The sequence below is a fragment of the Crocodylus siamensis genome, chromosome 2 (assembly GCF_052110815.1).
Source record: "Crocodylus siamensis isolate JL-2025a chromosome 2, ASM5211081v1, whole genome shotgun sequence".
Lineage (NCBI taxonomy): Eukaryota > Metazoa > Chordata > Crocodylia > Crocodylidae > Crocodylus > Crocodylus siamensis.
The window spans coordinates 25,814,522-25,839,942 of record NC_143396.1 but is presented as its reverse complement, the minus strand read 5'-3'; the positions used below and the strand labels follow the sequence as shown (position 1 = coordinate 25,839,942).

Below are 25,421 nucleotides of genomic sequence, written 5' to 3'. Positions count from 1 at the left end.
ATTAACAAAAACATAATCAATACATTATTCTGAGCTGGGTTATTCTTAATGTCTAAAGATGCAAAAGATTTGTAGCCATATTTCATGGAAGTGGCACTTCTTTGTTAATTAGTAAGGATTTTCTAATCAGAGTAAGGAAAATTTACACACCAATACAGATTGTCCAAATTAATGACATTAGATTTCAACTATGCACTGACACTTTACAAAAAGCAGAAGCAGAAAATTGTACATTAAAAGGGAAGTAAATTTAAAGCAAATGAATGGAGAGGTTCCAGATATGGCACCTATATCTACAAAATTAGAATTTATCATTTAGGATTAAAATTAGATTTTTCTTGCATAAAAATAGGCCTCTGAAAATTAAGGCAAACACCATTAAATTACAAGGTCAATATTAACGGATAAACTTGTGTATGGCTATTGCACAGTACATTTACCTTCTCCTCTATTTCTTTGAGTTGCCGCTTTTGAAGTTCTATTTTATCTTCTAGCTCTCGAATCCGCTGAAACAAAGCAAAGCAGAAGAAATTTTTTATTTTTCAAACTAATGTGTGTCCAGGAAATGTAAATCATATTTTTTTTTTAAATGGATGGAAATATGCTCATTGATACAAAACTCTTTCTGCTGAGAAATTTATATAGACATAATGTTATGGATCATTGGATACATCCTTATCTGCAGTAAATAAGAATATACTGGGAGAGGATATGCCTTTCCGACTAAACACCTACCACTGCATTCACTCTAGCTTTTATAGTGTCACTACACATCTGTGTGATACACTTGGGCTTTCCTATAGTCATTTCACATTGAGATTTAAGAAGCAGCTTTATAGCTTGTAATTTGTAGACAAGCTTGCAGTGAGTGGAAGAGGCAGAAGACTATTTGCCTCACCTCAGCCTCTTGACCACCTAAACTTGGACTCAGTAACAGATCCATTCATCTAAAACCTGGAAGAGACTCAGTTGAACATCCAATCTTACTTCCTCCATAACACATGAAAGAACTTTACCTAATGCTTGTTGCATCAATCTCATAATTCATTTGAAGTTATAGCATAACATTTATAAAGATTCCACCCTGAAATCAGATATCAAACTCATGGACAAATGTCTATTGTTACATATTGTCTATTACAATATATGCAGAGAGAAGTAGTTAGCAGTGTTGGTCTGAAGTCAGGCTGATATATTTGCACCTGATAGACTATAGACAAATTAAAGCTGTATAGCATAAGCTTTTGTGAGCTGACTTCATTGAGAGTTATAACAGGATTATCTTGAAATTCAGAGATGGGAATATGTCACAACAGAGCTATTTATTCATTATTATTTTATTTTAATTATTTATTTATTTAGAAAGGAATTATCTTTAAGTCCAGGTAGGTTTGAATACCTGAACATATCTGTATTTATTAGGGTTGTACAAAGCTTTGGTCGCTGATTTGCTTCGGCAGAGATTTGGCCCGATTTAGCGGCCAAATCACCGAATCCGAATGGAAATCAGGAGACCCTTTAAGCTCTCCAAATAGAACCGGAATCCTTTGAATCAGAACCCTTTGAATTGATTTGGAGAGAGTCGGACATAGACACAGCTTTATATGTTTTTTCTACATAACTCAAGGTACCAGGCGGCTTGTGAACGCTGAGATGCTGAGGCGGATGGAGCATCCCACAGGAATGTGGGGGAGGGCGGGGTGTCCCCAGCAGACCCGGAAGTAGACCAGAAGGACTTCCAGTCCACTTCTGGGTCTGCCACAGAGCATGCAGGAGACCTCCTCCACACCCCCTAGCTTGGTCACTGGTGCCTCTTAGGTCTGGGGGGCACCCAGGGTTACCCCACAGCCAATTGCCAAACCAAGGGCATGTGGGGAGGTCCCCACACTAAGCCCGTGCCCCCCCATGCTCCAGTGGGATGCTTCATCCATCCCACCATCTCAGCGCTCAACAGACATGCCTAGTACCTTGAAATATGCAGAAAAAGCATTTATACTGTGTCTGAATCACTGATTCCCCAAATCAACATCAAATCTTTAGCTTTGGATTCGGTTGAATTGAATTAGGACAGTGATCCAAATCAACAAATCAAAATCACTGTCCCCCAAATTATGCTGAATCAAATCAAATATTGCCCACTTCAGACACCCCTACTATTTAAGATGGTAATCTGCACACATGTATATGGACAAGTGGCCAGCAATAGCATCTACAAAAGCACAAGGTCATTCGCAGACATTGAAATAATCATGCAATGGGTTCTGATACTGCAGTCTCAAGAACTGAGCTTCCTGCCATGCCACATGTCCCTTGCAGGATGCACAATTATAGGTATCAGGGACAGATCCCAATTAGTCGAGTGATGACAGCTTTGCTGCCAGTTGCAGTGGAAGAAAGACTCTTTCAGGTGCTGGGTGTAGGGATCAAGGCTTCCAATTAGCAGAGCTAAGGTGCTTTTGTATGTGGGGTTTAAAATCCGCAGCAGGGGGATCACCTTAGCACTGCCTACTGGGATTCCTGATCCCCAACACTCAGCAGCCCCAGGAGGTTTAAACTCTCTGCAGCTCCCCCTCCCTTGGAACCAGGGCTGCCCCAGGCCAGTTGGAGCCCTGGGGCTGGTGACAACAAATCAGTTGACTAGAGACCCAGAGCTCTCCCAGGCTAGTGTAAACAATCAGCTGGTTGTCAGCTCTTAGCTGGTTGGACAGCCAGGGCTATTAGGGGCTGATTCTGACAAATCAGGTCCTAGGCATGTATGTGATATATGGACTTGCCACACATTCAATTTCAGGCACCATAAAAATCAAATCTCAAAGATGTTCAACATGACATATGGAACATCTTTGTGGCTGGTTTGCCATTTTATGGTCCTTTAAAATGTCACTGTTGACATTATGGCATAACTAACCTGTGAATTGCACCATAAATGTCATGTGTGCCAGGAGTCTCAATCTTTCTTTCATTCTTGATTCTTAAACATTGTGCAACTGGACTAAAACTCTCATTGTATCATGTTGCATTATAGAGACATAGACAGATATAGTTATTTCCAAAATAACTGAAAAATACAAACGAAGTTGCTGCCGTATGAGAAGCAAATAGACCTTTGATTGCAATAACAAATCCCCTAAGCAAAGCTGAATTAATATCATTTTTTCTTTATTAGATATGAACTGATTCAAACTTAATCTAGTGAGGCAAGTCTATCAAGTGATCATTTTTATGCATAATTCAAGGATTATGCTGTCACCAGCAAAAAGCAGCCTTCATAGTGAGAAACTAAACTAAGCCTGAGGGCCTAGAGGCAATATGCTGAGGGGTGAAGGAATCACTCTGGTGGACTATGGCAGGCTCCCAAATTTAAAATAAAAACAAAGGTGTGGCAGGAGAGCACAGGGAGGTAGCCTGGTTTACCAGAAAGAAGAAGAAAGAGAACTGTAGCAATGTGTAGTGAGGTGACACGTCTGCCTTCAGTGGTGGTTTCCATTATACCAGGGATGGGCAAAATACAGCCCATGGGCCAGATCCAGTCCACCAGTTGATTGGATCCAACTCACAGGATCCAGAGCTCTGCTTCAGGCTGAACCCCCCCACCCACTCCCCCCCACCATCCAGGTTAGCCTGTGCCTTGCTCCCAGCCATGCCCACCAGCCCTGGTCCTGGCCAGCACACACAGCTTCCCACCAGGGCTGCTCCCAATGTCATCTAGGTACTGATCAGTTCCCCCAACCCTGGCTTCCAGCGGCTCCTCCTGTCCTCGCTGCACTGCTTCAGGTCAGGGGGGAACCTGCAACCTGATGGCTTCTCCCCCCCCCCCCCCACAGTATAAAACTTTATTTTGAGCTGTTACACACCTCTACATACACTACTCAAAAAACCCCATAAATCAGGACAATTTTTTCAAAATAAAATTAAAATATTTTATAGTAAGTGTTTGATTTTTAGTATACAATTTGTTTTTATCCAGGATTTGTTAAAAAGATATCTTCTAAAAGATTGTGTGTGTGGCCCTTGACAGCTCACCTAAACTTGTCAAGTGACCCGTCAGCCAAAATAATTTCTCACCCCTGTATTATACCCACAGCATAACTGAGGAGGGATGACCAGGACAGGAAGCTGTACCACCTTTGGGAAAGGGCGCAAAACTAGCTGCCACTGTATCTAGTGACTGGCTATGCTGCTGCAACCAGAAGTATAGCCAGTGCTGCCCAGAAGACAAAGCTGCCCTTTACCCCTCTGGTGCAACCTGATGGCTATCTCTGTCAAAAGGTATAAAACTATGTAATGTGTCTGTGTTGTTGGAGAACAGAGGTGAGAGGGCTCATATAGAGGGAACTGAGCCCTCTCAACTCTATCCTCCATTATTGGTTTAAAATGTTTCACTTACAAATGAAAGATTAAAATATTAAATGAGCCACACTAGTGGCAGCATCTACAGAGGCTATGACTGTCTAACATGGAGTAATACCAACAGAAAAGAAATTGTACCTTTAAAATGATATAGATGATGACAATGATGATTAAGTGGTCAGAGATAAAAGAGGCAGATGGGCATCTGGAGTGGTTTCATGCTTTGTTTAAAGTTTTCATTACTGGCAAAAGTCAAAAAGAGGATTTTGGACTAGATGAACTAGTATTCTTGTCTTATAACCCTTACAGTCCTAAAGTTAAGAGGCACCCATTGGGTTGCATGACTGGCCATGTTAGGCACAAAATAGAAAGTAGCATACCTAGGGCAGGGCAACCAGGGCTGCTGCCCCAAGAGTGTACTTTCTGGGTAAGAGAAGGGAAAAAAAATGTGTAATTATACTGGAAGCATGAAAACAACTATCTGCATGTGCTGCAGCTTCCCCAGCACCCAGCTGTGTCGTTACACCTCTAAAAATACATTAATGTCATGTCCTCTTATTGCTGATGGTGGAAGGAGGTGCATAATGGAGATGCAAAGAGCTACAGTCAGTCAAATAGAGTACAATGAGGCCTACTCACCTGAAAAAGGTGAACAGACATCAGTAACAATGTCAGCACCAATTCTTAATATGATTTACCACACTTGCACTCCACATAATCATGCAGTAAGAAAAAGTATTCCATCAACTAATTTCATTTCTACAGCGATGGAAATGTCAATGAGCAAGGCTCACAATACCTACTGTTGGAAGGTTTGTAAATGGGACCCTGCAAACCATTCCCAGCATGGTCATTCCCTCCACCCATACATCCCACAGGTCACTGTAATGTTGCAAGTAACTATATGCTGGTCCACCACAACAGGGTGAATAGCATGTTCATTGGTATCCTTTGGACTGGAAGGTGGGGGAGGACAGGATTTCCCATCATGTTGAGCAGATGTTTCTAAGTAGAAGCGACTGTACAAAGAACCTGCTGCTGTACCAATATCATCCAGCAGATGTCTCTGCAAGTCAATATAGGATAGCAACTTCCAAGTACAGTTAAATCATTAGAAATTATACAACTATTAAAAATGAAATGTAACTGGTTTCACAGACCAAAAATGCTTCAGAAAATAAACCTACAACTAGCTATTTATTACTAAATTACACTTTAGGCAAAAACTCATGATATAGATATATTATACATATGTCATAAAATGTTTTGTTTATATTCACATTAGCAAAACTAGGTGGCACTCAGACACTGCAACACCCTAGAAATGCCACAGTTCTACATAACAAAGACCTGACGTTGCTTAACTAAATGCCTATACTCTTAGAAGAGACCTATCGCTGAAAAGCTATTAAAGCATTCACTACGCCTGTGATTATATTTATAAATTTATTTCCTTATACAGAACATTAAAAGGTTGATATACCATTGATTATTCTCTTCTGATCTTATGAAGATGGATCTTATTTATAAATAGGTTCTATAATCACAGTTAGCCCCCTGCTCTCTAACAATCTGAGCCAAAACCTCAAATCCCTAAAAAGCCATTGGAATATGGAATAATCTTTGGACCCCATCCTGTCCTCTACTCTGGCAGCACAAAGAAGCTGTACATCTACCATAAGAGAGCAATTGAGGAACTTTCCAATACGAAGGAATCAGATGGCACAAGGCCAGCATTGTTGTTTCCAACAACACAGAGCTTCTGATAACACAGGTTTAGATAAATCAGTTTGTACTTTTGAACCAAGGGCCGTAAATAATGGATGTGACATTGGAAAGAGTAACACTGTGCCTTCAGCTATTCAATATTCTTGAATGGCTAAATCAAAACAATAAAAAAAAATGATGCCATTTTTACTGAGTAATAGCATGGATTGCAACACAAGAATCACACATAACGAAATTATTACAGGGCAGGTAGCAGAATATCAATCCATCTGTATTAGGAGGTTGTTTTCTCTGAGGAAAGGGCCCTGAAGTCAATGCAAGTTTTTCTAGATTGACTTCAGTGATCCATCACTTTTACATAGAAGGTGAATAGTCAACTCGGCCCTAAAAATTATCTGTCATACTTTTGAGATCTTTAAGTTGGGATCAGATTTCTGAATATAAAAACTTTAAATGAAATTGAGACATTCAAAAGTGCCCATGTCATGAAAGAGGATAGGCTACATGACTGCTATTTAAAAAAAATGTTTACCCTCATTCATCTTACTCTGCTCTCTGTCTTTTTTGAGTCTTTGTGGAGAATAGACTAGAATCAAGAAACCCTCTTACTTCATTCTCTCACTCTCATTTTGGTCTTTGATCCAACTCCACTATCAGCTGCTCTGGCCTTCCTTCTACACTTTTTCTAATTAGTGATACCCTGTTTTCACCCAATTCATTCACATTTTTCCTGACTACAACCATTCCTTCTCAACTTTGGCTTTTCTCTTCCTTTCACAGTTTTCATTTTGCTCTTCCTGCTGTTTTCTTCTTCACTACACAGGATATGCCCTAACCATCTCAGTCCTGGCTGTTCTGGCTTTCTCAAGTGACATTCCCCTTAGTTTATTGTTTCTTGATGTTGCCATTTTTGTTTCTCTCTTAGCACCTGCTTAATTTATCCTAGCACAGCAGAGGAACATTTAATCTAGATTACTAGATTACTCCCAAACTGTAGAAGGTGCTGTAGAAGATGTGTGTGCGCACACGTGTGTGTGCACGTGCGTGTCCATACATATGAAGTCCAATGACTGCATAGATCTGGTGCTAAGTCAAGGTGTTCATTCCCTTTGTGTCTTGCATCAAATAACCTACTTTCCTATCTTAACAAGTACTGGAACACTAAGAAAATCATGGTCAAGATCAGTCAGTTTGGCTATGAAACATTATCATAGCAATGCTGCTGTACTGGAAAAACAGAAAACGTAATGAAAATGTACTAATTAGGGGGGAAGAAATCACCTTGCAAGTTCCTATGACTCATTCTTATTGGATTTACATTCATCAGCAAGTCCAAGAAAACAATTTGGTAATTTTAGCACAAAGCAGACAAAGAAGGATTTGCTAAGCTGCTTAAGGCCTCAGCTCAGAAACGTTGAAAAGGTTCTGTTCGATGCACATTTACAGGCTATGCAGACTCTGGATGGCTATTTCAAAGACAAATAATACTTTGCATCCAACATGCACTCAAGAATGCCTCCAATTCTGAAGCAGAAATTAACAAGGGAAATGTTTTACCCTTGAAAAATGGTAAGAAGCAATACTTTCTTTTCTTTTGCTATCTTCACATTTTAGCAGCTTAACAATGGTAATGAACATGTGTTAGATCTTTAATAATGTTCAATAAAGAATAATTTTCAGTAGAAATGTAAAGACCTAGATATTTCAGATATAGGGTAACAAAGAGATTATGACAAAATGATTTATCTTCAGTAATTAATCATATTGCTAAACTGATGGGTAAACTTCATTTATAGAAATACATACCATTCTTTCTGCCTGCTGGTGATAACAGTTCTTTTTTATGTACATCTCCTAACCTAAGCTTTTTTAACTCTCTCATAACACACATCTAATACATCTGTTTAACAACTTGCAAATCTAAATTGACTCCATCTTAATGTTTTGGATCAATATATTGTGTATTAAATGGCATGTTCTGGTCCAAATAGCTCTGTTAGAAGATGGCATCATCAGAAAATCTTTACTTCATAAATATTTCAGTACTGCAAGCTGTACATCAGGGAAGCTTCAAGACGTTCCTGATGCACTTTCTTTATATCTTCCATTCACAAAAACTGATGCATGTGCTCAGCTTCTTTGGACTTGATTATTCAAAGCTGACTTCAATACACAATAAGAAGGCATGGTACCTCTCAAGATGGGCTCAGTCCCTTACAAGGGCCCTCAATTATTAAACTATTCTTCTCTCCCTCCTTTAGGTAGGACAGCAGGGATTCAAATAACAGCACTGCTTCATGTTATACTGGGTGTCCTCTTATTTTGCTTAAAGAACCAAAACTTGTGATAATTTTAAGCCTACAGACACAATAACAAGACAGCATTTTGGATGTACTCTACCATCCTGAATCTAATTACAGTTCTTTAATTATGTAGCAAGTAATTTAATTCTATTTCTTCCTCTGTACTGCAACCCCTACCAAGAAAATCCATTTAATTATTACTAAAGTAAGAGCATTATTCTCATTAATCTTTATTATGCATCTTTAGTTCCTGCTTGTCTTCCTAAATAGAATGAATCTTTCAGGATCTCCATGGATGCATTTCACTGTACAAAAATTAACATGTTATGCTACATTTGTCTTGGTAGTACATCATGATATTTATTAGAGTTGTGCAAAGCTTTGGTTGCCAATTCAATTTGGAGATTTGGCCTGATTCAGCAGCCGAATCTCCAAATCCGAGTTCAGTCAGGAGACCCTTTAATCTCTCTGAATCAATTCAGAGATATTCAATGATTCAGCCATAGACACAGCTTTATATATTTTTTCTACATACCTCAGGGTACCAGGCACAGCTTGTGAATGCTGAGATTGGTGGGGAGGATGCAGTGTTCCCCATGGGACCATGGGGGGTACCCCGTGAGCTCAGCCATGAACCTTGAAGTGGACCAGAAGTATTTCCAGACTCAGGAGGCATCAATACTTCCAGTCCACTTCTGGGTCCACCGCCGAGCGACTGGTACCTGCTGGGTCTGGAGGGGCACCTGGGATCCCCCACAGCCAATCGTTGAGCCAGGGAGCGTGGGGAGGGGTTCCCCCACTTGCTTGGTGGTGAACCTGGAAGTGGACCAGAAGTGCTTCCAGACCCAAGAGGCACCAATACTTCCAGTCCGCTTCCAGGTCCACCACTGAGCGTGGGGGACCTGCCCGTGCTCCTGTGGGATGCTCCATCTGCCCCACCATCTCAGCATTCACAAGCCACACCTGATACTTCAAGGTACATACAAAAAACATATAAAGCTGCATCTATGGCTGAATCACTGATTCTGCACATCAGAATCAAACCTCCAGATTCAGATTTGGCCAGATCGAATTGGGACAGTGATCCAAATCAGCTAATTGAATCACTGTCCCCCAGATCAGGCCGAATCCCAATCAAATACAGCCCACTTTGCACACCCCTAACGTTTATTAACACAGCTTATCTTCAAATATCATTTTTGTCACAAACTGATATTGGACTATTTGCTAAACTTTATTGTATACCTAATTACTCATATAGCTTCATATTAGTATTGATGCTCTTTTTAATCTATGCTTTAAATATATTATTAAATTAATATTACCATATTTACTTGAACATAAGACATCCCTAAATACAAGGCAACCCCCCAATAATTAGATTCTGTATATGGAATATTTATAAATGTTATAATTTTCCAGCTATAGAGTCTAAGTACTGGAGGGTTGTCTTGACTCCCTCCCCCAACCCACTTCTTGCCCTCTGCTCTATCCACTTCTTCTCTGCCGCAGCCTGCCTGCCACCTGCACTCCCCCCACCCTCAGCTCCCCATAGTTCCCCTCCTGCTCCCCCCAGCAGTCTCTGCCCCTCCTCCCCTTCAACTCCCCAGTCATTTCCTCTTCCAGGGATGGGTAGGGCTGCAGAAGGTGCAGAGGGAAAGCAGAGGGAGGGGCAGGAGGCTGCTGTGGGTCTGACTCTGGTCCCAACCCAGGCTCAGGACCAGAGTCAGACACAGCAGCTGCCTGCTCCCCACTCTACTTCATATGTGATTTTAAGATGAGGGGTTTTTTCCACACATGCTGACTGGGGGGAAAAGAAACTTGTCTTCTTTTAAGTTGAGCTTCTTAAAATTACGGAAAAGTTAAGATACTCATTTTATGCTAATGGAAGAAAATTGGTTACCATTGGTTAGTATTTAATTTAGAATTACTTCCATTCAGGTACTTGAATAGTACTTTCTTAATGAAGCTATATTCACCATTATGCATAGGTATGAAACTTATTGGGTTTTCCAAAAATAAATCTTTGCATTATCAGAACTTTAAAATAACAATAAGACCCTGATTTTCACAATTGCCAGCTACCTAGCATTTCTTCCACTAACTATACTTGGAGCTTCGGTACTCAGCGGGTGCATCTACAAGTGCCATTAAGGCAACGTGATAAGTTCCGGTTTGGTTCGCTCCAGAGTTCACTGCTCCCAGGCATAGCATTTACATATGCGCCACGAATCGCGGTAGTTTGAGATTCAGTTTGAGTACAGCAGCCCTGAGGGATCAGCCCCAGGGTCCAGGAGATGGTATCAAGTGGTGGAGGGTGTGGAGTGCCAGAGAGGCGAGCTGGAGCACGAGAGTGCCCAAAGAGCAGAGCCATGTGGTTAGGCAACAGACAAGGACCTGCCCCCTGCTGCCTGGGCTGACAGAATGCAAGGTATGCCCAGGTCAGCATTTACACATGCCCAACAGTACTCTCTTACAACAGTAAAAATTAGTTTGTTGCAGTCTAATAGCATCACGTGTAGACTGTGATGCTATACCAGCAGCAAATCCATCTACTGTGCAGTTAAGCACACATGTAGACACACCCACTATTTCAAAAAATGGAGACTTCAAGTTTTCTTCAGCACAAACTCTCTTAGAATTTTATTTCCAGGAATTCCCAAATTCCAGAGGTCATTTAGCACTGAAATACTGATAGAAGGGGCGGACTCCTTTTGCACATGCTTTGTAGTTACTGGACCACACCCAGGAGATCAATTCAGAGTGCTGACCAGCCTCACAGTAAGTAATGAAAGCAGGATCGATCAAAAATGTAAACATTCAAGTCAGGTGTACAATGACGGTATTGTAGAATAAGAGACAGGTGTAGCAAGTAAATTTGGCTTTTATCTATATGGTAACTCATCTGTATTATGAATGGCTTATTCTAGCAGCACTAAAGATTAGAAATGTGCAGCTCAGATTTCTTTGTAGAGAATGCAAGATAACCGTTATTAAAACAACCACGGTATGTTTGAAGCATGTATATTAAAGGTAGTTACATGAGACTTAAAAACAACTCCTCATCAATACCAAACCTTACTACAATGATCTTTCTTAAACCCAATAGCAAAACATAGCAACATTCTAAGATAAAAGGCATCAGGATATGGAAGGGAAGATACGAAAAGCCCTGTGAGTAAGAAGTGCAAAACAGCATATTAATAGCTTATCACCTATTGTATTGTTTTACTTCAGAAGAGAAAAGCATGTTCAAGGCTGGTATCTGGACAGAATTAGATTTAGTTAGCTGGGATTCATCACTAAACTAATTGAGATTATGCTGTTCTACAAATTTGGGCAAGTAGGGTACTTACATTTTCCCCTTTATTATATCGTGTCCTACTAATACAACAGATTAATGACTATAACTGGAAAAAAAATGATGCTCCACCAGTTTTAACTCATTATGTAGGCAAGTGGAGAAGAGCAGTAGCTAAATTCACCTGATATCTATCTGTCTGGACTTCTTCAGTGCAAAAGGAAGTAAATCCAAGGCCTCTGTATCAGGTTTTAAGCACAAAAGGAAAAAGAGAAGCCATTAAAACCCAAGCTTGCATGCTGAACACATGGGGTGTTGGAATTCTTGAATATGCAAGGAGATATCTAGCCCCATAGATCTGATAAACTAGCCTCCTTTGAGCTGATGGATGTGAAAGGAACAGTGCCTTCTTCTCAGACAGGATCCGCTTACTCTAATGACTGTTGTAGGAAAATGGCTTTTGGAACCTCATACATGGATATCTCGTTTGACTTTGAAGGTATAATGAAAGAGCTCATCAAACCAGAAGCAAGAAGGGAGACAAGTGAAATTTTAAATCAAATTTTTCTATTTTAACATAATGACCAGACTACCAGAAATTAAGATACAGTGGCATCTACTTCTGAAGTAGGGACCTTACTTATTACTACATTTAAAAGTAAAGCTATCTGTGATACAGCAGCTTGGGGATATAGCCATTGTTGTGCAGAATGAGAATAATTCTTTATATTCTGCTCAGATCTGTTCAAGAGTAACTTCCTTCCTTAACTGTGATGTACTACTAAAGTTGTATGACTAAATCCACTGTTTAAAGTAAACCCAGTTAAATTATTTATAGTTGGGAGTGCTAATTATCTTGGCTTTCCACCTTAGGATATGTATTATGCTAAAGTCTGGGATAGTAAAAATGTTATTCCTGGATACTTTTTAATATTCTTTTCCTCTGCAAAACTGGAGCTAACCTCAAATATACATTCTATACATTTTATGAAATGCCCTTCATTTTGTATGTAGGAAAATCAAGAGATGACAGATATATCGCTTTCCTTCTTCTTTGAAGATTTCATAAAAGGAAGATGGACAGATGAGATTGCTGGAGGAAATTACTGTTTTGCATTAATAAATCTGTCTCACTCTCCAACTGACAGCAACCATTTTTGGAACTGGGTGCATATAAATTGGCTGTACTTTAAGGATTTTCTAGCCCTCTCTTTGACAAGAAAGCAAAAAAATTATACTGTTATACTAATTTTATTAGACTTCTGTTTGTGGATGTTCTGAAGTAATCAATCCTAATATAAAGTCAGATTCTGCTCACATTACATACATCCTTACTCCAGAAGTAGCCTTAATCAAATCAGTGGAAATGCTTACAAAGTAAGGTCTTATGCAGTGCAACTCAGAGCGGAAAAAATCTACCCTGAAAAATGTGTTAATTTCAGTAAATTAATATATTATAGTTACTGGGTATTTATAGATGCAGCTTTTTTATTTAACATGGTTGTTTAAATGGTATTTATTGTTGCTACCTTTGCTTTAGTTACTTTATTGCATTGTATGAAACTGCTTTACTATTCAATGTTGTAGCTACAACATGGTAGTCCCTTTCCATTCAACATTTATTTACTCTGAAGCTTCCTATACCCAAAATTATTCCTCCAAACAAAATCTTTGTAGTGACTCTGGAAAATTGCCAAATATGCAATAATCATGTCACAGAACTGGCAAAGGTGTAATTAAATTCTTTTCAGTGAAGCTCTCCATACAAACAATATACATGCCACTGGCTTTCAGAAAGCCAAACAGCACAACAACATAACAAGACACTGTTTTTTTTGGCAGTAGCAGCAGTTGGAATGCCCACACCCTACTGCTAGAAGGAAATATCACAAGCTGCTCACAACAGATTTCTAATTAACATATTTTGCCTCCTACAAATATAAAGGCTTGTGGAAATCAATGAGTATCCACAGAATTCAATGGAGCAACACCAGTTTGCACCAGGTGAGGATCTGGCCCTAAATCTGCATGCTTAATAAAAGCCATGAATGTCTTAATGAGCAGATATAATTACACTGTGCATGTAATCGGATCTAGAGAGATCTGATTTCCTTAAAGCACAGTAGATGCACATGAATGAGTCTTTTAGTATGCTAATGGGTATTATGCATATATATCCCCAAATTCTCAAGATGACACAATACTATCATAGTGAAATATATTGAATGTACCCAAACTCCATAAAACATATTTCAAATGTATTTACTAGGAGCAAAACTGATATTTGATGGCTGAGAAATCAGTCCTTGTGTTTAGATCAAAAGGCATTTGAAGAATTGCAGAAGGTTACCCTTTTTGCTCCTCTCCCTCTTTCTACTCCATGACACACCTCTGGCTAGGTCAGGGATGGGCAATTATTTTAGGTGGAGGGTGGCTTACTGAATTTTGGTAAGCTGTTGAGGGCTGCATGCATAGCCCCATGCCTTGACAGGTCCCTTGCCCCCCTGGTTGCCATCTTGGGACTGGAAATCCCACCCCTAACCTCTGACCTTTGCCACCAAAACTCCCTACCCTTGCCTCTGGAAGTACTGGTTTGGTGAAGATAGTTTGCCATCTTAGAATGGGAACACCCCCCCCCAATTATAAACTAAAAATTAAAAATCCATTATATTTTAATTTAATTAAAAATATATTTTTGTTCTGATTTGTGTGCATTTGTGTTGCATATGTAAAAGTGATTGCATACTAGCTCAAAATGCAGATTTACTCTTGTATAGTGTGTGGTATGTGGGCTGTTGGGGGGTATGGGTAGGTGGGTGTAGGGTTTGTGGTAAGCTGTGGGTGGGTGGGTGGGTATTGGGTGGGGTTTGTGGATGTGTGTGTGTGGGTATAGTATTTGTGGGGTGTCTGATTATGTGTAGGGGAGGGGGTGGCTTTGAGGTTTGTGGGAAGGGTTTGAGGGTATATGTGGTGTGCATGGGAGCCCCCATGAGCTGGTCAGCATCCACCCCCACACCACAACAGCCCTGAGTCCAAGCTCCCTGCAGTGCCTCCCTGCCACTGCCAAAAGCATGCAGCCCCAGCATGCCCTGTGCCCACTCTGCACTGCCCACCAAGGGTGTCCTGCCACCTCTGCACATGCAGCAGTAGTGGCTGGGACAAGCAGACATAGCCACGACCTTGGATGCCCCACGCCGGGTCTGGGCTTGCCAGTTCAGACTGAGCAGCATCAGCAGTGGCAGCAGCAGCTGGGCACAAGCTGCCTCTTGGCATGGGGGAAAGAGGCCCCTCTCCCTCGCCACGGCCAGGTAGGTTTTGGTGCAGCTGCCCTGCACTCTGTCACCGCTACCTCTGGGCTGCCTTCCACACCGTCACTGCTGCCATGCTGGGCAGCCCAGAGGTGGCAGTGATGGAGCCATAGGGCAGCCCGGAGCAGCTTGGGGTCCAGGCAGTCACACCAAGAACTTCTTGGCAGTAGCAATAGGAAAAGACCACTTCCCTCATGCCAAGCAGCAGTTTCTGCCCAGCTGAGGCTGTCACTCTGCCTGGATGGGCAAGCCTGGACCTGGCACTGAGGCCCAGGCTCAGCAGCAGTGGTGTGGGAGAGAAACTGCTGCTCAGCATGAGGGGGAAAGCAGCCCCTCCCCATCCCACTGCTGGTGCCTCCTGGTGCAGCCACACAGGGCTGCCTTAGTCTGCTCTGTGCTGCCACCGCTGCCCTTTGGGGCAGCCCAGAGCAGGTAGTGATGTAGTGGAGATGCAGGGCAGCCCCATATGGGCTTTGGGTGGCTGCACCAGAAACACCAGTGAGGAGGGGAGGGGATGCTTTCCCCCCTCACTGAGCAGCAGTTTGTCCAGTGCTGCCACTCCTCAACCCAGACAGACAAGTGTGGGGTAGGGGCTGCATGCACTGGTCCCTGCCTGTACCGCAGGGCTGGGGGGACTAGGAGCAAGTGGGTGCATGGGAGCACAGTGACAGCCAGACAGGAGTGCAGTGCTTACACCGGTGTCCTAGGACCAGCACCAGTAGTCAATAGTGGGGTTACAGGAGTATGGGGTCCCAGCCAGCAGGTGCTCTAAGGAGTTAAGCCAGCTCCCCTCTTCCCATGCTGGCAGCCTCCATAGATTCCCGCCAGCCTGCACCCCACACTCCTGCTGCCCCACTCTGGGCCCTGCTGGCACTGGCCCCAGGACACCATTGCAGACCCTGTGCTCCTACATGCCCACTCATTTCCATTCCCCCCACCCCGCCTCCAGTTTCTCCACTTTCCTGCCTGCCCACCAGCACCACATGGCTCCCGGCTACATGGCCATGATGGCAGGACTCAGCAGGAGCCAGCCCCGAGGACTGCGGTGATCGCCCGCAGCTTTCCCCTGCCTCCCCACCTCCCACATTCTTACCTGAATTTCCCCCTCTGGCACATGTAGGCATGAACACCCTCATGGTCCCAGGCCAGAAAGCTCTGCTAAGCAGAAGCTTCTGGTTCAGGGCGGGACTGGGTGGGCCTTGCTGCTAAAGGGTCCTGCCATGGCTTCCCTTGGGCCCTACAGCCCCTGGCTCCTCATCTTTGACTGGCAGCCTTGGTCAGATAAATATTAATTTTCTAAATTTTTTAGGGGCCCCGCAAGCTGGATAGAATGGCTTGGCAGGCCGGCTTTGGCCCATAGGCCATATTTTGCCATCCCTGGGCTAGGTAAATAGTAACTGTTTTCTGAGGAGAACATTTTGCTATGAGACTCAGTGTCCCCCGCCCCCACAGAGAACATGCCCATTTCACATTAACTTGCCAAAGTCCTTTCAAAGAGCAGCTGTGAAAGGGGGAGGAGTGCTCTCATTATTGACTGTGTTGCTGGCCAGTGACTGTCATCCTTTCCTGAGGTCCCTTCCAATCCCAGTGCTCTGGGGGAGGGATGGAAAAACTGCATATAAGGCAGCATTGTTTGAACTGCCCTGCTTCCTGCCTTGGTGTCAGTTGAGTGAGGGCGTACCTTAACACACACACACACACACACACACACACACACACACACACACACACAGTGTCACCCACCCATGTCACAAGTTTTGCCTGTCAGCAGCTAGAGGTACAGGGCCCCAGAACCCAGACTACCCCTGCACCAATCTCCTTGACAGTTGGCAGGCTTCATGGCTGCAGCAGGGCCTAGCAGGCCTGCAGTTTTCACCCCTGTGTGTCCCAAGACAGTCCCACAAGCACCCAAGTCACGAGTTTTGCCCATCAACAGCCAGAGATGCAGGACCCCAGAATCCAGAAGCTCCTATACCCATCTCCTTGATAGCTGGCAGGCTTCATGGCCTCAGCAGCAACTAGCATGCCTGCAGTTGTCACCCTCCTGTGCCTTAACACAGTGTCACCCAAGTCACAAGTTTTGCTTGTCAACAGCTTGAGGTGCAGTTTCCCTGAAACCCCTGCACCTATCTCCTTGATAGCTGGCAGGCTTCATGGCTTCAGCCGGGGCTATCAGGCCTGCAGCTTTCACCCTGCTGCACCTTACCACACAGTGCTACCCATGTCATGAGTTTTGCTTGTCTGCAGCTTGAGGTGCAGTTTCCCCCAAACCCCTGCACCTATCTCCTTGAAACATGGCAGGCTTCATGCCCTGATAAAGGGCTACTATTCCTGCACATTTCATCCAAATCAAACCAGAAACAACAAAGTTATAGGCTGTTTCAAGCTTCCCCATTATAGCCTATGGGCAAAACATTGAAACTGTTTGAACAAAACAAAATGGAATAGAAACGAAATTCAAAACGAAACACTGTTTTGTCAAAACATCGAAACACAAGTCGAAATGGAACAGTGGCATCTTGCACAGCCCTAATGGCCAATGATGTGGCCAATATATTTTGACTTGGAATCTGCACAGCCAAACAATATTTGTTCTAAAATGATCTATACCAGGTTGCCTCAAGTTTACATGTTTTATAGTATGTCATATCAGTACCTGCAAATAGGAGTTTATTTGGGAAATGCTGACCTACTCTAACTCCAGCAGCATGACTATAACTCTATAATATTATTCTTTGAGGCTAGAAAGGGCGCTAACACATTTACATTTAATTTAATAGATTTCAGATTTAGTGTTTCATCCTAAAAAAAAAGTCCATTTGGCAAGAGGAGTTTTGGGGCTGTCATTTGAACCTTTGCTCCTTTGAAAGGTGCTCTGGAGTGTATAATGTTAAGTATGTGTGCTTCAGGATGAATCCCTCCATAATATTCATACAGCTACCTGCCAGTGTACCATTTCAACCCACTGATTATTTAAGTAAACCTCCCTCATGACTTAAAACTCCTGAGTGAGTGCAATGAGAAGCCCTGCTTAAAAACAGATGGCATTATATGGCCCACTATAATTCCTGCAACATTCCTACCGTCCAGTTCTACACTGCAACGAACCTCTGAGCTGTAAACATACATCACAATTATGAACTAAACTATAGACAGGCAGCACTGGGGGGAGAACTCAGAACCCACTACCCCAAAACAAACGGCCCTATTACTTGAGCTAGAAGAAAATCTCCAGGAGCTATAAGCAGAATCAAGGCTTATATTCACTACAGGATGCAGGCAGGGATATAATCTCAAATTTTAGGTGGTCTGACACTCCATTCATTAGAAGGCAAAGGTCTATAGAATCATCAGCTAATACAAAACAATACCCACAGCCCCATGTTCCAATAGCTAAAAAGGGTAAATGACAATAGCAACAGACAACTGCTTATAAGACAACTGAAGTACAGTTCATTAGAAGTGTTGAAGTCTCAGCTAAGACTATGACAGGGCTTGTCTCTACTCACCAGAAATAGCCCTTAACAATAAACTGAGTAATAAATTATCAAAGGGTGAGCCAAGAGACAGACAGGGGGCAGAGAGATGGAGAGGGAGAGAGCATAGGTAATGCATAGGGGAGATGTGGGGACATGTGCCCCCCCGAGTGCTGGTGCCCCCCCTCCAACAGTGACTGCTCCAGCTGGTGGGGGGCATGGAAAGTACCAGTGCCCCCCCTGAAATTGGCTCTGCCAGCCAAAGTCTGGCCACGGGGGGACTGCCCCCCGATAGTGCCCCACTCGTGGCCCCCCCAGACTTGGGAGGCACCAGTTGCCCATGGGAAAGAGAGGGGCAGAGACAGAGAAACATGGTTCTTGGACACGCATGTATTTCTGGCACTACAATGTGCCTCAGCACTTCACAATGCTATAACAGCAGAGCACTATGAGGGAGCGCAAATTTACAGTCTCCTAGTTTGACTGCTACAAAAGCACATGCTCCAGCCTGGGAACAAAAAAGAGCTTGCTCCTTTGCTTCCCAACCTCTAAGGAAGTCTGTCAGTAGCCTAACCATTGACCACCTGACTTCTCCCTTGCGGGCATTCAGAGGCTGTTTGGCAACTACTGCTGTTCCCAACAGTGGAGAGGGCAAGCTGGCTCTGAAGCTGATGTTCCAAAACCCAGACCAGCAGCTGTCAAAGAGCCCCACCGCCACTCCTGGGGGTAGCAAGGGTGAGGACACCTGCTCTGGACTAGCAGCATTTCTGTGACAGGCTCTCCCTCCGTTCCCCTTAAGGTGGGAGGGAAAAGAGCAGAGTACTACGGGATATTAGAGGACCTAAACACTGTGCGAAGCATCAGGTGCTGATTCAGTCTGGAGGAGATTTGGCCCAATTCAATGGCTGAATCTCTGAATCCGAATTTGGAGTCCCCACTTGACGCCACAAGGAGCTAGACCAGAACTCCATTCCCGTAAGTAGGGGGCAAAGGGAGCTAGAGGACAGGGGAGAGGACGGGGGGAATCCCCACCAAGCCCCATCCCCTGCTTGCTCCCCCAAGCGCCTGAGCACCTCCACCCCTGTCCATGCTATCAGTGCTGTCAATGGCTGCCCCACCCAGCCCCAGCTCTTTAAAAAGAAAAAGAAAAGCCCCACACTCACTGGATGCTGCCAGGTTGGTGGGGCAATGTCCGCTGTCCCCCACTGCCCTGTGCTGCATGGGGAGGCTCAGCCACAAGCCCCCATCCCCTGCTTACTCTCCCAACCCTATCAATAGCTGCCCCACCCATCCCCAGCTCCTGGTTCTTTAAAAAACCCCACAAAAACAAAACACAAAAAGCACCACACTAACCAGCTGCTGCAGTGGCTGTCAGGGCTTCTCAGGGCTCATGGCAGAGCACCCCGCATGCAGCATGGGGCAGTGGGGATCGCCCTATGCATGGCAGCAGCCAGTGAGTACAAGGCTTTTTTTTTTTTTTTTTTTTTTTTTTTTTTTTTTAAGAGCTGGGGCCAGGAGAGTGGGCAGGGTCTGGGGCATGTTTGACTCAGAGGTTTGGCTGATGCGGCAGTGGCTGAATCAGATTTGGCTGAATCAATTTAGGACAGCAATTTGAATCACCAAATCGAATCACAGTTCCCTGAATCAGTCGAATCTGAAGCGAATACTAGCCTTTTTGCACAGGCCTACTATAGACACCCCCATCCTCTCCCCGTAACAGTCTATGTTACACATAACACTACAAAACCTAATACTATAGAGAACGTCCTGTTTTTCGGTGAATCCACCACTGCTTTAAATACTACAGACAGCCTGAGTATATGTATTTTAGCTTTTAGAAAGGTTAATCCTGGTACCATGGAAGTCACAGACAAGGATGCTGGGTCAGTGGAGCTGACATAACTGCTTCTCAACACTAACCTGCATATTAAATCTGAATGGAAGGCAATCTGAACTAAACTATAGCTATCCCCTTATCCTTGAGAACCAGCATCAGAGAGATCAATATAAACCTAAAAAAAGTGACAAGAGCCTTACTGTGGACAGACTTGAACACTGGTTTTGAACTCAGCTAGAAACTGAGGACTGGCTGTTCAAGATCTGCACAGCTACAATTACTGGAATACATTGGCTTCAGAAGTCTCGGGCATTTGCCTGTGCTTTCCAAAAATGATTTGTGAGGAAACATACTTCCATTTTTTTTTAAGTATTCTTCTAGGATGCTTAAAAACAGAGGAACAGACTTAGCCTCTTTCCTCAACTATTCCACCGTGGGGCTTTTGTGGAAATAACTGCAAGACCATACTTAGCTGTGACAGGAGCATGCCCACCTCCCAAGTTCCCCAACTGCACCTAGAAAAGTATATTAAAAATGTCTTGGCTCTGGGGACTTTCCTGTTTGAATCAGGAGGCAAATACACTGGGCTAGCCAAGTGGCCTGCCTGTTCAGGATTGGCAATTGTCCAATCTTCATTTTTTAAAGCCATCACTCTGTGCTCCACACCATGCTTAACGCTCACAAGAGACACTGAGTTCCTCTGACCTTATCTTGCCCCTTTTCAGACGTGCACCTGTAAACCCCCTCTGCCTATGCAGAGCTCCATTGAAACCAGTATATTTCTGCTCATAGGGAACAAGTTGCAGGATGTGGACATAAACTCTTATTTCTGCAGTGTGGTGACTGTTTTATTTTATGTGCATACAGTGCCTAACAAAAGTGGGGCCCAAATCTTGATTTGCCTCTTTGGCGTAACAGCAATGCAAATAATACATACCAAGACTAGGCATAAGTTAGCAAGGTGACAGTGAAGTAAGTGCTGTTGTACTGGCAACAATGGCAACAACAGTGGGAACACTGAGATGGAGGGATGAGGGGTGAGTTACCTGCTGTGCCTGCTGCAGCAGCTCCATTCGCTCATGCAAGATCTGGCTATCAAACTCGCGGCTCTGCCTCAGGATCTGCCTCCGCACCTTCTCCACCGCAGCTCGCAAATCCTCCCTCTGCACTTCATTCAGAGACTCACTTGCCCGCCTTCCTGGATCCTGCTGCAGAGTGTTATACAACGTGGCCTCCAGCTCCTGGATTCTCTAATGCAACCCAAATCACATACAAACAGGCTGACATGTGAATACAGCAAGCAAACATCCCCAGCACCACAACAAACAATGCCAGTGAGCAAAGCCTAAAAGGAAAGACCGGAGGATGGGCACGACTAGGCAGCAGAAAAGCAGCAACCATGTGAGCAGTGAAGAGCATTCCATACACAGTGCACGCAACCTCATGAGACTTCACACGGCAGGCGTGGTGTTGCAGTCTGTTGAATGAATGGATCTTGGATTTAACAGGAGTTCATAATGCATGCTAAGGAAAACAAGATTCTGCGTATTTCCAGAGACAAACTCTCGATCAGCTCATGACCAGCCCCACTGAAAAGTCTGAGCTACAAGGAACCAAGAGGTTCCCTTCAGCTGGATTGTTAAATCAATCCATAGTATTCAAAAAGTATGAAGAGCAAGATCTGCACACAAACATACTGCACATGGCAAGAAAAAGTTTGCCATGCCTTTCTTTCTCTCAACCCTACAATCCTAGCCTGCTGTTACTCGAGGTTTTCCTCACTCCATTTTGTTCCGAGCGCCCATAAGCAACAGAAAAGACTCTTGGAAAGGGAATCAAAGGCAAAAGCACACAATCAGACATTTCAGAGAATGAAGAGAGAAATGCTTATGTACTTGAGGGATATGTGTGGGAAGATAATCACCCATCATCCTCTTTGTTTCCGGTTAGTTTCTAGCCACTTGTACTTTAAGAATCTCACGTATAAGCCAAATAAGGCAATATTTGCAAGGCAAAGAGTACAGGGAATACATAAACTGAAATAGAAAACTTTGCTGACTACTACATAAAACAGAAAGAAATCCTTATCATATTTATCTATTAGGTTTTATACGACCTTATTTAAAAAAAAAAAAAAAACAACACTAAAGAACAACAGCATTTGGATCTAAACTACATGACAGCATCCCTTTAAACTTCACAGCACCTTTGTGTGGTTGGTAATTCTGTTGTATTACTGGTGAGTAAGCTGTAGCACAGAGAGGTTAAATAGCTTGCCCATAGTCCTGATACTAGAAGGAGAATCCACTATAACCTACTATAAAACCTGGTGATCTTTTTCAGTTTGAAGCATTTACAGTCATAAACAATCCTTAATGCCATACTACTGCCATTTCCTTAGATCTCATTATTCTTAAAAAGCTGGATATACTATTTTGCTACCACCTAGACAATTCAGAGCATTTCCCTTATTTCCCTTAAAAAAAAACAACACTTGGAAAAAAAAAAATTGAAAGACATTTTCTGAATATTTAGCTCATAATAATTTTGCACACACTTATCCAAGCTCCTGGAACTACAGTTCTACCACCAATCTTGGAGTAAATCACAGTGCAAAAAGATGACCATTCTTATCTTTTACATTCATTTCCTAGGCCATCTGGCTCCATTGAAATGATGTTTGGTTTCCAAATCTAGCAGGATAATACCCAGGTTCATTTTTTAAATTATCTTATGAAATCTGATCAAGTATGAACATTTAATGATAGTTCTTTTCCTACCATGTAAGCCTGGTCCAGAGCTTGTTTCCTGTAGTCGAGTTCTTCCTCTAAATAACCCTTCTGTTTACTGAACAGGTCCTGAGCAATAATAAAAATAAGGGAAGGTTTGTTTTTTATCCTAACTCTTAAGGTATCATAATGTTAACCACTTCTGTATAAGAGCTTTCAGTCACTTACATATGAAAGTAGCAGAAAATCTTAAGCCAAGGATCATATATATTGTTAGAATAATTGAATCATTATAATTATTAATAGTAGTTTTAATTTAGTTTTAAAATCTTCATATCTCACACATCTTTGATGATCTCTAAAGCTGCACACAACTTAAGGGAAAATTCCTGCCTTTACCCAAGGGAGGGACACACAAAGACTGAGGACAAAGGTGAAACATACCTGTTGTGTGTGTATTATGAGAAACATTACCTGCACAAGGCACAAATCATGATGCTGAATGCACATGTGCCTTAAAACAGGTCAGGCTGTAGTCTTTGATCTGTCTACTGGCTGGCATGTCCTTTAGGCAGCAAAACCTCTGTCTACTGTGTGGGACAGGTGAGAGAGAAAGCAGTAGCTCATGTGGAGTACAGGATCCCATCTCAGAGCAAGATATAGATCCTGTCTCATTGCTAGCACAGGGTAGGAAGGGTCTCTGTGCTCACCAGCTCTCAGGTACATTTCCTTGGCAGAAGGGAGATTTGGTTCTAAGCTTTGCAGGAGCCCTTCAAAGAAGATGGGTAAGCTGAAGCCCAGCAAGGTTAAGTGACTTTACCCAAGTAGTTGCAGAAGCTGGCAATAGACCTTTCACTGTACTTTGCTGTAGCACCTTTGTTTCTGAAGAACTGGACACAGTTGTTTATTGGCTGCTTGTGTATTAATCAGGGATCATTGCAACCGTCACTGAAACAAGTTAGGTTGTAGCACTCAACATCCAAAAAGTAAGTTGTAGCACTCAACATCCAAAAAAAAAAAAATAGAAATCTATAGGTATACTGTGGGCTAGAATTTGTTCAGTACACTGAGAAAGGACTCTGAAATTTTTAACAAGTATAAATGTAATGAGCACATCACACCGGATAAACAATACAACTAATATAGTTCAACTTTTTTTCCATTCAAGATATTTTGTTATGCTCACAAACCAGTAGTCCAGAAAGCAGAAAGGGTATTTGATCTGATTTACAATTTATAGGTGTCATCTTTGTTCAAATATAAACTTTTTTGTTTCCTCAATATTTGAAGAAAAAGCAATTTAAATATCATTCTATGAGACAGAATTATTCATTTTATGCTTCCTTAAAATCTGTGCCTCTGGGCTAGTATGGATGCTGTAGTGTAGCATCAGAACCACTCCCAAACATAGCATAGCATTGTGTTGCTCACAAATCACTGAATGAAGAAAAGTAATTCAGGTTGACCAAGTTTTACTTGGAATTCCTGGACAAAATTTTGCTTCAGAGATGCACATGCAGTTCCCAATAACATTACTGGGATTTTACACTTATGAACACAGGAATAGAATTTAGCCAATCAGCAGCAATTATGAATAAATTTCAATTTAATTTTAATTTTTTTTGGCTTAAAACAAATCTGCCTAGCTCAGCAACTTGACAGTCTGAAGAGGGTTTGAGCACCAGAAAGAATTATAATAATATATGCATGTCCCTATTACTAGTGCCACTACTTATTAAAAACAAGCCATCCTTTGTGACTATGATAACACAGAACATAGAGAAGTAGGGCTGGAAGGGACCTCCAGAGGTCACCTAGTCCAATCTCTGCATGAGGTAGGATCATCCCTATCCAATCCATCCATTGTCTAACCTCACAGCAAAACTAGAGTCAACCCTGACAAAACCCAAAACATAACTCCTAACCACCTACAGGTAAAGCAGGGAGGCCATGGTGGCCAATGTCCTGCTGCTCTTGCAAGATTATTAAAATAAACCTGAGAGATCCCAGGATCTCTTAGACCAGGGGTGGGCCATTATTTCGGGCGAAGGGCTGCTTACTGAGGTTTGGCAAGCTGTGGAGGGCTGCATTTCCCTCTCTGGCGCAGGGAAGCATGAATAGCTCCATGCTCCCAGACCAGAAACGTCTGCTAGGCAGGGGTTTCTGGTGGGGGGGGGGGCAGGGCTGGGCATGCCTTGCTGCTGGGTCCTGACACCAGCTTCCCCTGGGTCCTACTGCCCCTGGTTCCTGTCACCTTTTACAGGCAGCTAGGAGCAAATAAATACTAAATTTTCAAATTTTCTTAGTGGCTCCGTGGGCTGGATAGAATGGCCTGGCAGGCTGGATCTGGCCCCTGGTCCATATTTTGCCCACCCCTGTCTTAGGCTCT

The 25,421-nt window shown here is 42.9% G+C and overlaps 1 protein-coding gene across 1 annotated transcript in view; it reads right to left on the bottom strand.

Moving 5' to 3' along the window:
* Positions 1-25,421, bottom strand: part of JAKMIP1 (janus kinase and microtubule interacting protein 1) — a 258,178-nt gene that overhangs the window by 8,690 nt on the left and 224,067 nt on the right. Inside the window, exons 19-21 of the mRNA XM_090035563.1 lie at positions 23,084-23,161; positions 21,350-21,553; positions 441-506 (exon numbers count right to left, since the gene is read on the bottom strand). Of these exons, the coding sequence (XP_089891689.1) occupies positions 441-506; positions 21,350-21,553; positions 23,084-23,161 (348 nt within the window). The remainder of the gene's footprint in view (positions 1-440; positions 507-21,349; positions 21,554-23,083; positions 23,162-25,421) is intronic.